The sequence below is a fragment of the Calonectris borealis genome, chromosome 18 (genome assembly GCF_964195595.1).
Source record: "Calonectris borealis chromosome 18, bCalBor7.hap1.2, whole genome shotgun sequence".
Taxonomy (NCBI): domain Eukaryota; kingdom Metazoa; phylum Chordata; class Aves; order Procellariiformes; family Procellariidae; genus Calonectris; species Calonectris borealis.
Window position 1 is genome coordinate 8,546,194 of NC_134329.1, and position 15,603 is coordinate 8,561,796.

General features: G+C 42.0%; 1 protein-coding gene across 4 annotated transcripts in view; it reads left to right on the forward strand.

The window, feature by feature from the left end:
• KDM2B (lysine demethylase 2B) overlaps window positions 1–15,603 on the forward strand; it is a 128,369-nt gene that overhangs the window by 75,503 nt on the left and 37,263 nt on the right. For all 4 annotated transcript variants that reach the window (XM_075167717.1, XM_075167718.1, XM_075167719.1 and 1 more), the window contains 2 exons: window positions 3,616–4,070; window positions 12,071–12,157. In XM_075167717.1, the coding sequence (XP_075023818.1) occupies window positions 3,616–4,070; window positions 12,071–12,157 (542 nt within the window). The remainder of the gene's footprint in view (window positions 1–3,615; window positions 4,071–12,070; window positions 12,158–15,603) is intronic.

The window sequence follows — 15,603 nt, forward strand, 5'->3', positions numbered from 1 at the left end:
TAATTATACCTCACTCCCCTCCCTTTCTTTTAAGTTCCATAGTACAGCAAGTTGCTTTTCAGCAAGGAAAGAAACTGTGTATAATTATCCTTGTACAAGTGGATAACTGTGGGGAAAGTTAAGTGATTTACCCAGAACCACAGGGAAGCGAACTGCTATAGAAGAAGTATTTCTAGCTTTCCGTCCTGTGGTCAGGGCTGTGCTGCTCCTCCTCTCCACTGAGTTATATGACTGACTGGTTTGTATAAGCTGGTTTTATTTGCTTTGAGATGGAGAGGGGTGAAGGTCTTTTTGCACTAAGTCGTATAGGAGCCCAGACTGGATAACCCCTCTGAAACTGGAGTTTGAACCTGGTATTGGCTGGTGCATTGACTCAGAAGAAGAAACCACAGTTGCACTTAGCAGGAGCTCTTTTCCATGGAGAGACTTTATAAACCAAAAACCTCCAAGTCATTGGAACCCTGGTGATACAGTGCTTAAAATGCACTTCTTGACAAAGTAAATGCAGATTATGTTTGTGTAGGGCCTCACCTCACAGCATAGTAACTCTCGGTCAGATACTGTTTTCATTAAAATGAATAAATAAAAATCATGTTGCATTACAACAAAACACTTGAAAACACAAAACGGAACCCTCCTCATGTTGAAGTTATCCTTCCATTATTGTTTCCCTTGGCTTTTTTTTTTTTAATTAGCAGCAGGAGCAGACAGTTGTCTTCTGAAAGCAGTCCACTCTTAATCTGATGGTGCAACAGTGCTGTAATCCCCTAGCGCTCCAGAGCAGACTGATACACTTCAGGTTAACAGCAAGCCCTGTCCCCAAAGGTGAAGTTAGGCAAGGCATCGTGTAACTGCCAGGCTCGCAGAGAACAGGGCGCTTGTTCGGTGATGGCTCATTTTGAGGTTAGTTTTCGATTCTTTTTTGTCTGTCCATACCCAGGTGTAGCTGGCACAGCAGGGCCTGTCTTGTGCAGACAGCCGGTGGCAGGGAAGCGGTGGCAGCTGGCAGAACGGAATTGCTGGCCCCCCTGCCGTGTGCTTGCTTCTGATGGGAATAGGCCCCCGGTATGCTGTGGTGTTCCACTCCCCTCTTGCCTTTTGTTTCCCTAGATTAGAGCAAGAGACAAAAAGTGGAGATCTCTCTTGAAGGCTGTTTTCTCTTAGCACCAGAGCATTACTTGGAGTCAATTATTTACACCTCCATAACGTGGTCTCCCTCTCTTTCTTTAGGCCTTATCTACGCTTGTGATTTGCCCCAGTTAGAACCATTAGTTCCTGTTCAGCAGAGCCATGGCATAGGAAGACAGGATCATAATTTTCTTTGTGTGGGTTTATACCAATTTCTGTTGATGGTGCTGTACTGGTAGCATAGGGATGTGTATCTGCTTTCACCTTCTTCTGTTTTATCACTGGCATCTTCTCCCACCTAGACTGGGCTTTTGTGCTTCAGCCAATTGTAAAATAGCTCACCAAGGCAGTGTGGCTTAGAGAAGGGGCTCTATCCCTGGGTCCAAGAGCCTGGATTCTGATTCCTGGTTTTGCCCTAGATTTGATGTGTGACGATGAGCAAATCGTGCTTTCTCCCAGGCATCTATTTCCTCAGCTGTAAAATGGGAGAATGACATAAGCTGATTATATAGCCCTTTGAGGTAGGTAAGTGTGCTAGCTACTGTGGGCAGAGGAAATAACAGTGTTAAATAAAAGTTGGATAACCTAGTGGTTTTTAAATGTTCTGGTTAAGATATTTTCTAATCCTGTTTATTTTTCTAAGGGAGGCGTGGGGGTGTATTAGTACAGACCCGAGAGGAGGAGCTGCTTTGCAGTGTTGCATGGCACCACCTCAGCACACAAAATAAACTGTGCTGTACTTCTTCATGCTGAAGCTTTTTCGGAGGGATGCAGGGAGGAAGTCAGCCTGCACTGTGGATGGAGCTGGATTTGGCTGTGACCAGCCTTGCTGGTAGCTGGTATTTTTTGTGACTACCATCTTTTCACAGGCATTTCAGCTTAAATGTGCCTTTCAGGAGTAATTTTACAGCCATTTTGATTCTGAGGACAAATGCAAACATGACTGAAGGAGTAGACTGGACAGAGATGCTTTATTTTTGCAGACACTGTAGCAACAGCACATTTGCCCTGAGACATATAAAGTGGCCAACTCGTATCTCTTGGGCGCTAACGCGCAGAGGTGCCCCTGGCCTTGCAGAGTTTTTGTTTGAAACTGCAAAGCTAAGCAGGGAGGCTCGCTGCCCTCGGACAGCTACTCTGCCACTGCCTGTTGCATCTTTGTTACCCAGCTGACAAGTAACACGTATATTTTGCCAGAAGATGGCATGGAGCAAGAGACAAGGTGCTTCTCTGTGATAAAGATGAATTTGCTGGCTTGGAACTTATTTTGAATCTCACCCTTAAACAACCGGATGCTGAGCTTTTTCTTTAACATCCATTTAATGCTTCCTTAAGCATGATTCAGACTGTCCTAATCCAAAGCTACTGCATTGCAAAGCATGAAAGCTGTGAAAGGAACTTTTCATTAATTGTTCACTCACTTTTTCTGTATGACTTCTGTTTCCTTTGCAGAGTGTTTTTGTTTGCAGCTTGATCTCATACCCATTTCAGCCACTATTAAAATTCGCATTGACTTAACTGGGTGTTGCCAGTGTTAACTGTATTTTCCACAGAAATTCCTGCTATTGGTAGCCTGCATTCAATGTTGTTCACTTAGTAAAGGAAAGTGTGTCTAATAAATAAGAAAAGATGTGTGCTTTAGGGAACCTTGGCCACTAGTTTCCTACATTGCTTTCACTGCTTGATTGCCCAGAGTTGGGTAACAGTTGGGATTTTTAGGGGGAAACTTAGTATAAAACTAAGATTAATAGTTCTTTAGACTCAGAAACTTGCCTTTAAATTTTCCTGAGAAGTACCTAGAATGTATCAGGGACAGCATTAAGAAAAACAGTATCATGTAATTCCATGACAGTCCTTGCATTTCTCATTTTTTAGGCTTCTTGTCCATAAAATAAGCATAATTGTAATCCTCTGTCTCAGAAGAGCAATGAGTATTCATGCAGTAACAAGTGGGGGTTCTTGTTTTACCAACAGTTGCTTGCAAAGAGGAAAAGTATTGAAAAGTTGATTTTGTACTGTACAATCTTCCAATCCTGGAAGATTGATGATGTACAGCATTTTAACGTGCTTTCTCCCATCATTTTTTCCCTCCTCTTTCTGTGCTATCTGTCCTCTTAAAGCTGTAAGGCTGCCGAATCTGGTCTCTTTCGGATTTGCGGGAAAATGAATTGTGTGTGACTTAAGAGCTCTGCCTACTCTTAATTGAAGGCATAGAGGACTGGAGCTTTGAAGAAAGCATAATTTTTCCCTAAATGTTTCCCAGTCGTTTGAACTGAGTAGATGTTAATGAAAACCAGCATTAAAACAAACAAACAAACAACCCCCCCCAAATTAAAAACCAGCTGAATAGAGCCCATTCCTGTCACATACTTACTAGGCATTATCCAGTGCCCTTTTAAATAGGCAGCGCCTAGCCCAGTGGTAGAGAAGTGTTTAAGCTATGAATTACATCGGGTAAAATTTCAGCATTCTTTTTCTAACTTTCAGATGCAAAAAGAAAACGCAGCACAGACAGCTATTCATCAGATTCGTGGTTAGACATGGATGAAGAATCTTGTGATGCCCATACCCGGGAGGAGAAGGATGACAGCTTGGATAAAAACTCCAAATCCTTGGTGGATGGCTCCTCCTCACCCAACAGCACACACTCAGAAGGGAAGGAGGGTGCAGGAAGAAAACAAAAAGCCACAGTAATGAGATACCTAAAAAGAACTTTGTCTAATGAGTCAGATGACAGCATAAAATCAACGACCCCCACGGACTATCCCAAAACACCAACGGGGTCTCCAGCTACAGAAGTTTCAACCAAATGGACTCACCTCACAGAATTTGAACTGAAGGGTTTAAAAGCCCTGGTGGAAAAGCTTGAATCTCTCCCAGAGAACAAGAAGTGTGTTCCAGAAGGCATTGAAGATCCCCAGGCTCTCCTAGAGGACATGAAGGTGGGTGTGATAGTTTGCTGATCCACACAAAATGTGTTCTGTGAGTATAGAAGACAGCAGGAGATCAGAAAGCAAAGTTCTGCAGCAGAGGGATGGCAGCTTGTGTGTAGTGACCAGCTCATATCAGCCTGTTATGCCACAGAGAGGGAAATTAATGCCTCTAACAAAAGCCATCTCTGTTCTGGGGAGATGGCTGTTTGCAGTCTGATGTAATTGATGCAGTCCTTTCTGACTGTCGCAGCAGTGGCCAAAAGATCGTCTCATAGTTCAGCACTTGTTGTGTCCCATGTGTAAATATTATACCTCAGAAAGTCTATTTGTAGTCTTAATCTGCCCTTCTTGGTCTACTGTCTTTCTGATTAACTGACATACAAAATGTAAATACTTGGTTGTAATTCAGAAGATATATTGTCTAGCGTTTTCAGTTGTTTTTTTTTCCTCTCACCTTTTTCATTTTCTTTTCCTCCATTGCCCTCTATAGGTTGATAATTATTCTCCACTGGTACAATATACTGGTTTTGGAGATGGTGTGAGGAGTGAATGCTCACTGGTGACAGAACTTCTCTTTAAATTTTTAGTATAGTGGAAGTGGTACCCATCTGACCTAGGGATAAATTCCTCCTGAAGACCAGCATGGCCTTGCTGCTTCTAGTCCCAGCCCTGTCTCTGATCCATGGCATCCCTTTGGACTACTTGGTTAGCTTTTCTGCGTCTTGTTTTCACATTGGATAAAATAGGCATATTATTTTTTTTAACAAAGCTGAGAGCAGCATACTCTTGTAATTTTGCTGGGACTTGTCAAATAAGGCTAAAATTGTCAGCCTGTCTTCCACAGGTCCAGTACCATGGCAATTTGGCCTGATTTGGAACTATGAGTATTGATTTGTGATCTTGTGTTTGGGCTGCTAGTTTTGTGCTGTTTCTGTGTACAGTATGGTTCTTCAGCTACATATGTCCTATACACAAGAGCTGTGTAAGCCACAGTCTGAGGGGAATTATACGGTAAAAGGGGAGCCTGTACTTTTTTAGTGCAAGTAGTGTAACAGCTGCTTAGAAAAGGCTTCAAAGCCAGTTAAAGAAGGCTGAACATATGCAGTGTGCAGTGGAACCATATTCCACAATCTTGGAGCCTGGAAGTGTGATACACGGCGCTCATTTTGGTAAACCACAAGAGCTCAGAAAGTCTATTCTTGCAAAATCAGCCACTTTGTATATGAAAGTGGACGCACATGCCCAAAGTCGTGGCTGTAGATTCACTGGCTTGCTTTGTGATCGGTCGTCTTCTAGTCAGAAATCAAAATGAAGCTTCAAGACCAGGAGTTGAATTTGTGGTGAAGGAGAAAGAATGGTAGCGTTACTTTTCCAAGCTTGATGCACAGACCAAGTTCCCTTAAAAATAAACTGCCCCTTCTTGAAATCCCAGAAAGGGGTACAATGCATAATAAATGGTGCAGATGTTCAGAATATGATCATGCATGCTCTTCTGATGACATACTCCAATGCACTGTGAGACATCTTACTAGAACGTGGCAAGATACCATATGTGAATCTCGTTTAAAGCACCAGCTTTCTTATTCCTCTTCAGAGCAGTGGATTCACTGCGATGGAGAACCGCACACGGCCACTTAAGAAATGGGCCCAAGTCGTGCCCTTTTTGGTGGTACTGTCTTTAACTGGTATTAAGAGGGCATCTGCCAGTTTTTGTGCATTGTGCAGAATTGCAGTCTTGATGTTCCATCTCCTTTGATAACTGCCTGCTTCTAAACTTTCTCTCCTTGCCAGCACACACTGTAACCATCAGGATGTAGCCCAACATCTGGATATTTATGGTTCCCTGCTGGTTAAAGAGCCCATGACCACATCTAAACATCATGCATGTTGCAGAATTGTTTTCTCTGGAGTCACCTCTGTATGTTTGGCAAGCCTGGGACTGATGAGTCAGAGTAAGACCTTTTAAAAGGATGTTAACTCAAACATTTTCTTGAACAGTGTCTAAAGAACTAATAAAGAACTTTCTTACCCATCCTTTTTACAATATTGGCCCACGTATAAGGCAGCCCTCAATTTTCAGAGAATGGGAGTCAATACAGCATAGCAAATTAATTAAACCCCATATAGTCTGCTTCCTCCATAACTCTCCCTACAGTTGCATAATCCGCTTGCTAGGTACTCTGAAGGAATTGGGGCAGTTAGGGGGAGTTGAGCTCCCATCAATCGTTGCTTGAGTATGCTGCTTCTCAAGTCAGGAGTGGAGCCCAGGACTCCCAACACCGGCCTTCACTTTGCTCATCAGCAAATTGTCTGAGGCAGCCACTGACGAGGTGTGTCCCATTCCCATCTAGCGTTGGGACCCTGGGTGCAACAACCCATCACTCCTTTCTGCCGCTGTGTTCGTTGACATGGTAGAGAACAGTGCAGTGGAGCCAAAGCATCCTATCTCCTTGTAACCCACGTCATACCAAAACATGAAGTTTGCTTTATTCAGTTTGTCGGCTTTTAAAAAAAATCAGAAACAAGTGTGTCAGTGCACGTTTAGGTCTTCTACCTTCAAAGGATAGAGCATGCTGCTCGAAAAGTTGCCAAGTGACTGATTTCAGCCCCTTGAGCATACATCTAGCATAATGGTCCTTGCAGGATTCCTGTATTGCTTGTGTGCAGAATGCAGCTGTTCAGTGGTTTTTTGTCCCGTCCGCACTCCTCGGTGTGTGTTAGGTACATCATACCGTTCAGACCCTCGGCTGAACACGGTGATATGAATGTTCCCGTGGGATGCCCAGTGGTACTCATCACTACCGTAGGTCATGCGCTTCACAAGTGGTAATTGATGAGCTGTTGTTATCTCTGGTTCACAGGTAGGGAACTAAGGTGCAAAGAGGTTAAGATAAAAGTGACAGTAATTTTGGATACTGGTTTTACATGCCGCGGATGTGATTTTCAGAGAAGTTAGCAGTATTTAAGAATGATACCTGCAAAAGATAATTTTAATGGTATTGAAACTGTAAGTGCGTAACATTTCTGCAGAGCAGAAGTTCTGATCTTTAGCATCCAGATCACAAGACAGGTGTGAGGAAGAGGAGGAACATACAATTCATGACTACCTGTGGAAACTTGGTTTAAAAAATGTGCCCTGTGTCACATAGAGACATAATGGCAGAAGAAGAAATGCAGTTCACTTTTCCAGAGTGGTATTTATTTCCTTGACCACTAAATCATATTCCCTCTTACTTTCCTACTAGTTTTCCAACTTGTACAGAAAATAACGTGGGATTTTGCTGATAGCATTAGCAGTGGAGTGAGCAGAAGCCTGGCACCTTTACCTCACCCTGATGAATCTCCAGAGCACCAGTCATCTGGGTGGCTGAATGGAGGCAGAGATCCTGCAGAAGCAGCTGTGCAGATCACACATGCTGTGACTGTATTCGGCTATATTCACAAGGTTTATTTCATGGGCAACCTGACTTTTGGGCATGTGATGTATTAATAATACGTCCTATAAAAAGTACCCTTTTAGTGCACCCATTTGAGAGTTATTTTTAACAAATGCATAGCAAGAGCATGCTCTGACAGAAAGTCTGAAAGCTCTTGTTCTGCTTGGAAAGTCTTAGACAAGTTTCTTCCTGAAGAAAATAAATCCATGTTCATTGTAGCCGTTTTATTTCTTAATGAAATACACTCGGGAACTTTTCTGTATGACATTCAAGTCTGTCTTTGTGCTTCAGTAAGATAGTTAATGTTTTCGGAAAATATGGGTAGTTAAAACTGGAGAAAGGAAACCATTTTATTTAGTGATGTAAAGTTTCACAGAACAAATTTGGGTAACTTGCAAAGAATCCATGCTTTCTCATCTGAGCAAGAATACGGTAAAGGATGGGCGACTGGATTACTGCTCTTAGTGGTAAATACAACTACAGCTGTCAAGTAGGTGAGACTCTTTGAAGTAAAGGAATTTATTTTCCTTATGAGAAGGGAGACTGAAAACTAAACAAAGCCTGTGTACATTCCTTACACGTCATCTAAGCTCCTAACTAGCTGCGGCTATCTAGTGGGGGCACAGCAATCCAGAAGTGCCAAGCTAATGCCTCTGCAGATTGAGAACCCATTTATCACCATGATCGATGGAGTGCAGCAGCACAAGGGAGGCTTATTTGCAGAGCATAACACGGGCCTCACTTGGGGAGCGGGTCATTTCTTCCCTCTGCTCAAACAAGGAATTAAATTCTTGTCGGCTGCAGCTCTGCTGTATGGGCACTGTATCACGAGACTTGTGTTCGCCACCAAAGGAGCTTCTCGGAGGCCTCCAAACAGCGATTACTGACAGCAGTGTTCACTCCGTAGCAGATGGCATCTGAACAATCAGCCAAGGAGATGCAATACTCTCTGTATCCAAATGTCTGCAGCTGGGCTCTGTGAGCTGTATGTGCAGCAAATGTGAGGGGAAATTGTTGTACAGATAAACATACCCTCCCTGAGAGTGCTCAGCTGACCCAAGTTGCAGAAGGACAGGAGGCTTGGCAGTGAGCTGTTGGCAGGGTGAGCAGCCAGAAGACGCTGCAGCCATTGCCCCCACATCCTTGCTGTTGGTGTTACTGATGGAGGCACACGCAGCCTGCAGTCATCCCTTGTTTTTCCATATATACATGCCCTGAAAGGAAATAGGAAACAGTGCAACAACTCCGGCTCCCAATTTAAATATTAAGTAGCAGATGAACTGTTAGAAAAGTACCTACACTGATGAGGAAGAACAGGAGGAAAAAAAAATCACTGAGAAGTAATTTTACTTAGATGGTGGCCTTGGGGATTAGAACGGTTTTGTCATGTAGCTTCTCCCCTTCATATTTAGCTACCAAATAGTATGTCAGTCTACTAAAGATGCAATTGGGGTGGACTTATGCGTGGAGGATAGAGAGGTAACTATCTTACTCCTTGGTGTAGTTTGCATCCCACATCACAGGACAGGTAAATCTGAGCAGACCTTTGATTGTGACAGTCTGCATCCCACATTAAACACACTGCCAGTGATGCTCGTCTGTATGCAGCCTGTGATTTTGGTACACAACATTTCTGTTGCGTTAGCAGCAGGATGATAATTCCTTTGCTGCTGTTGGGGAAAAGGATTGTGAGATCTGCCTCGTAATAATGCCACAGACCTTCCCCACTTCAAAGCAAAAATGCTGCCCTTCTTCAGAAGGGACTGTGGAAGTCCATTAGGGCAGAAGAAACTCAGTTTGAAGAAAAGAGTTTGTCAAATATCCGCAACTCCTTGGCAGCAGGAGAAGATTCTTGTGCAAGACAGATGAAATCTTCTGAACTATGTTCTTAGTCTTTCTTGCCAAGAAATCTTACCCCCTTCTCATTCTGATGACAGGGAAAAAAACTCCCTCTACTGAATGCATTTCAGGGGAGTCATTCCTTGCTGTGCTTTTGAAATTAACGGCTAAGCTGAATTCTTACATACTTAATCAGTTTCTTTCCTTCGTACCTGCTGTTGTCACCACAGCCTTCAAGTGTAATGAATCAGGCAGCCTTGTGCTGGATGAGCATCGTGTTGTTTGTCTAACTGGAGCCCCATGGCTTTTCTTTATCATCTTTTTTTTTTCTTTTTAGTTTTCTTTTTAGCAGGTGAACGAAAGTCTGCCTCCTCCAGCCTGTTGTGTGCTGACATTTGACACTAGTCGGTGCAAGTGTAGCTTGGTTATGGTTCTGCTGTTCAGACATCCATTGTTTTCAACTGGCTGAGATGTTACACTGCCATAGTTTTACATTTTTTCTTGGGTAATATTTTCACGTGATACATATGATAACAAGAAAACTTCATTATCCTGCCAAGTTCTTGGAATATACTCTGCTTTCTGTTGAACTCAGGGTCTCTGACAATCGTTACTGGAAATGTTAAGGTTTTCTGTCTTACACGCTTTAAAATCTAAGAGTAGCAAAGTAAAGAGGGATTTATTTGTCCTTTGTTTATATAGCTCTCAAGCTGCCACCTTGTTCTGGAGAATTTTGGCTTTTCTGTGAGAATATGAAAGACCTCTCCATTTTGAGGATTGAAAACTAACTTTCAGAATGTGGTCACAGTTCAGTTAATGCAGCGATTGCTCTCTCAAAATGAAAAGGGTATGAGAAAAGAGGTGCTCACTTAACCACAGCTCAGCCAAGAGTTAATTTGCCGGTGACTAGTCCGTATATAAAAGTTGTCAGCTGAAGGCATGCTACAGGCTCCACATCAGAGTCAGGCTGGGGCAAGCTGGGTTTTACTCCTAACCAGCCAGGCTGTGCCTGTGCAAGCTCCTGAGCACAGCCGGGCTGACGAAACTGGGCTTGTACTGGTATTGCTTATTTTGGTCATTGGCACTGCTTTTGGACTAACCAGTATCAAGAACAACCTCACTGGTACAATTGTATCTAAAGAAGCAGCACTGTGCTGGTGCTGTTGTGTCTATTAGTTAAGCGTCTCTCATTTAAGCACAGACTGGGGAATTGAGCTGAATCCGGCAGTTGCCTGAGCTCCAGGGAGAGAAAGCCAGCCCCAGGGACGCTCATCCAAACCCTGGTTTAGATGCTAGTCTGCCTGCTCGGGCTCTTGGGGCTTGGAACATGCCATCGTACTCCCGGCTTTAGTTGGATGATTACAGGTGAATTCCAAGTGCACTTCCTATTAAAACAGTTACTGTATTTTAAGCTCTTTTTGTATAGTGTGTGAAATTTCTAATTATTAAAGTTCTACACTGGGGACTGAGAGAGCCTGATGCCTATTGTTGTCTTAATTAAGCTTTTTTCAAGAAGTCGGTATACTTGGGAGCAACACTGTTGAACTTAGTTGTTTGGGGTTATCTCCTAAACTATTATGAGGTAATTTCAAACCTGCAATTCTTGTTTGTTTTATTGGAGCATTTTTTTCCCCTTAACCTGTTAGTGCTTATTTAGGCTTCAGTTTTCAGCAGCACAGCAGAATCCTCCTTCCGATTCGTTTTTTGTTTTCATTTGTTGTCTTTTTCAGCTACCTGAACTCCAAATGAAGAGCTTTGTAGCTAGGTTAGTAAGTACGTGGAGAGTCACGGGAAGCAAGCGTGGACTATTCCCAACTGCACAATTGAGTACGGTTAGAAGGAGTTCTTCCCACTTCTGTGTTGAGTTATATGGTCATGGGAGTGATTCACAGCGGTAGAAGCTGTGTAAGCCAGTGCAACCCACTCATGAGATTTCTAGGGCAGTGCATCAAAGCAAAAGGATTTGGTGGGGGTGGAAGGGAGGGGAGACCAATCTTTTTCCTTAATATTGTACTATCCAGAGTCAGATCCTTTCCTAGTGAATACTCAGGAACCTGAATGCCTTAGCTGATCACATAAAGTGAACTAGATTACAACAGCTCTGGCCTGCCCATCAGTGTGGGAGGAAGCCAGTGGAAATGACGGTGCTCTTGAATTGCCACGTGCATAAAGATGGAAGGTTGCAATGCATGCTTCTATATCTTGACTTACCTGAATGTTCAGGCATCTGAGGATTGCTCTAAACTACACGCTTGATGCTCTGTGACTGCAAGAATAATGGTGGCAGAGCCTGGATGCTTCTCAGGTCTTCTGTAGACTTCATGAGGAGAAAAGGTGTTGGTTGTGGTGACTGGTGGGGGTTGTTTGGGATTTAGTGAGCTGGAGTTTAAAGAGAGAGGTGATGCTGGTATTAGACTGACACCAGTGGAAAAACACCAGTCTTTTTCGACACACCAATTTTAAAGACGTCTGTAATATTTGAGGTGATTCATGGCTGATTTTGCTGTCTGTTTTGCAAGAAACTTCACATCGTGGATCTTAATGACAGGTGCGAGAGTTTCAGTGTGAATTGGAAGTTTGGAAGCAAAAGTAACTTGCAGAGATGTAACAAGTCAGCAGAGATCTTGTCACTCTATCTTTCATCCGAGTGGAGTACTGTCTTCTGTAAGTCTCAGCACTCTTAAGTTGGAGAAATATTTTTCTGGTTAATAAAAGCCTTTTCATTTGCAACAGAACATACTGAAGGAACATGCTGATGATGACCAAAATCTTGCCATTTCGGGTGTCCCTGTGGTCAGCTGGCCCAAGAAGACCACAAAGGTAATGAGACACAATTACTTACTAATCATTGTTGTGCTACGTCTTGGTGTTTATTTATCTGTAATCTGACAAAGTGCTGTATATGATACTTTGGCAGCTGCTAGCATTTTTAACATGAAATGTTATTTTTAATGGTTTTATGATTAGGTGTTGAAGGAGAACATAAAAGTGCCTCAGCAGGGAGAAATCGTTAGAGTTTCCATTTAAAAAGAATTTGTTTGGGCCTTACTTGTCAGTATAAAACTTTGATAGGTCTTGGTCCTTTACTAGTCACGGTTAAATCTAAAAATGTCGATGCAACATTTTGTGTAAAATTAAATTATGTGTAAAACCTACAAACTGGTCACCTAGTAAGCGCTGGCATCTGGATGAGAGAATGCTGCTTCTCTTTCACTATGAGACCTCCTGAATTCTCAGTACAAGTGTGCCACTGTAACTTTGGAGGGTTGTTTTCCATCCCTATATCTTCATTTTTCCTCCTATATATGGGAATAATTCTCTTCACTTTGCAGGAGAACCGTGAGGCTTGCTTCATTAATGCTTATAAAGAATTTGAAATAATTAACTAAAGAATAATGTCAAAAGGCTGGATGTTATTTATAACAGTGGTATGTTTACCACACTCCAGTTATTCAGCATGCTGTAAAAGCAGCTTTGCTTATTTAGAAGATGTCTCATCACTTCTATTTTTACTTTCATTTTTCACTGAATTAGTTTTGTAGTACATAATTTCCTTAGAAATGCTGAAAGGGTCGGTCAGCTTAAATCAGGCTTCTATCGAAAATCTGTTGGTTTTGTTATCATTTTAAAAAACTTTCGAATAATTAACTGAGTGAATTATTTTCCCTGTTCTCACTTTTTGTGCTGGTGCACTTGTCATGGCTTTGCGTATAATCGCTTGTAGCCATGAGAATTTGCTGTTTTCAAATGGGAAGTAGGAGACCATAAACATCAAACTGCCAGAGGAGAGTGGGGCAGAATGAGCATATCATGTTCCTTCTTGGGTTCTTTCCGAGTTTTAGATGAGCGCATTGCAGATAAGTTATATCTTGCTAAATACGTATTTCCCTTTTAGATTGTAATAAATCTGTGGGAATATGCTTTGTGTTTAAAACATTTATTTGTTTAAAAACAACAATGGGAAACCTTGAGGGGAATCGGTGTCGGATTCTCCACTGCTTTGATAGCTGCTGTTCATTCATCAGTCACGTATATTCTATTGAATAAAGCGAAATCTCTGTGACCAGAGGAAAACTGGTGTGTGAAATGTATAAAACAAAACTAAGAAACAACTGACTCTCGTGCTGTATCTTCTGAGCTTGTGGTAGAAGTGAGGATCTTAATGTTTTGAGGCTTTTATAAGCTTTGGCGTTTGCTAATGTTCTTGTTCACTTTTTTTTTGAATCCTTGATAAAGGGTTCATTTCTTATATTTTATTTCTGTATATTGGCAACATAACTGTAACCGTAAAAGATTTGTATCTTTTGTGACTTAAATCTTATCCCTCTTTGCAAAATCCATCTTGCTGGCTGCAAGGTTGGTTTTTTTTCACTTTCTGGTGCTTATTTTCCTTTAGCCTTTCTGAAAGCAAAAACTTTTAGAAGGCATCATTGCTAGTGCTAAGGTACAATAACAAACAATTAAACACATGAGCTAATAACAAATATGAGGAAAACTTTCGCAGAAAGTCAGGCTTTAGATTGAAGTTTGGAAATAAACAGAAATTTGTAGCAGAATAAATCCTTTGACCATTCTCTTCATACTTACTTTGTTTAATCTGTGATCAGTTTGTATTATGTCTTATGTTTTAGTTAAAAGGTACACATGCAGATATGGCTGAATGTTTCCCAAAAGGAGTTTGTTGTTGTGCTTCTAATTGGCAAATGTCCACGTCGTCTTACATGTTACAGCTATTTCCCTTGCCTGGGAACAGAGGCCCAGTGAACAGGCTAGGAAGACACGTCTCAGAGTTGAGCCTTTGAGTTCCAAATTAAAATAAAAATGTGTTGGAAAGACAATATAGGGGAGATTTGTATAAAGACAGTGTTGGTAGCTAAGCTTGGTTATTTCTCCTTTGTTCCCTGTAAGTCCTGATAACGAAATAGAAGATTTTTTAGAGAAGAAAACCCTTAGGGAGGGAGAAACTCCCTTTAAAATTGGATTGTAGCTGGTGGAGCAAGTCTCCATGGCCAGAATATTCCACGAATGTTGAGTACAAGCCAGGAGAGTAAAACCTACCGGGAATTTTGCTTTCTGTAGTATTGCTCTTGTAGTATATAGGAGAAATGCCGAATATTTAACAGTGCCTTTCCTGAGATCCTTGTGTTCAAAGGGAGCGGCAGATATGATACAGCATGGTACCAGCTATGGTGGGGCTGGTAAGAAGACATTGTAGCTGGTATATCCGCTTCCAGGGAGAGGAGGATTGTCTCATTCCAAGTCCTTAAAGAAAAAGTAGTGAACTGAAATCCAGAAAGAGGCAATAAATGGAAAACGTGGCTCTTTCTTTCTCCCAAGAGAGGGCTCTAGAAGAGATTTAGAAAGACAAGAGCAGCAGATGGAGAAGGAAGAATAAAGCCAGCATTAAATGCCGAAACATTTCAAAGAAAATGGAAATGACTGTAAAGAAAGGAGGGGAAGAGACTAGAAACAGCAAGAGAGCAAGATGAGAGAGGCAAGTACTGAAAAGGGATGGAGCGGGGAAAACGTAGAGCAGAGGGACAGAACTCTCACTAAAGTAAAAGATCCCTGGACAGGGAATGACTTAAACTATGTGAATAACCCAAGTTGTGGAGGGGCAGGCTTAATTATGTTGACTTGCTTTTGAAATAATCTGAATGATTTTCGAAGCGGCAAATAATATTTCCCTTTAAAATTGAGTCACAGTTTCTTTTATGTGTTGTTAGTGTGACGTGCCAACAGGTGTGCACAGTTCTGTTCTGCAAAACGGTTGCTTGAAGACTGTAAAATTCTGGGGTTTAGGGAAGAAACGTGTTCAATCACCTTAAATCACAGTTGACGTGGATAAGGTGTAATGGGCAAGACATTTATCTAAGTACGTGGAAGACCCATCCATGTGTTGTGGCCCCATTGTGCTGCATCGCTCCTGTCTGCCTTTTCGAAAGGCATTTGGGGCTGTCAGTTTTACTGCAGCTCGCTCTCAAAAAGATTACTCACTGAGAAAAGAAACAGAAGTAATGATCAAAAATGTTTTTGTGAGGAGATAAAATAAACAGGTGACATTTGATGATCTTGTGGTTACTGTACAAAATGGGAGGCAAGGGTCTGTGTTCTGTTCCCAGCTCTGCTGCAGCCTCCTTGTGTTGCATGAGGCGAATGGCACTTTTCTGCTTCCTGAGCTTTTCTGTATTACGTGGAGATGGTGCTTCCCATCCTGGGAGGTTGTGAGGTGAAATTAATGTTTATAAAGATCTGTGACACCTTCA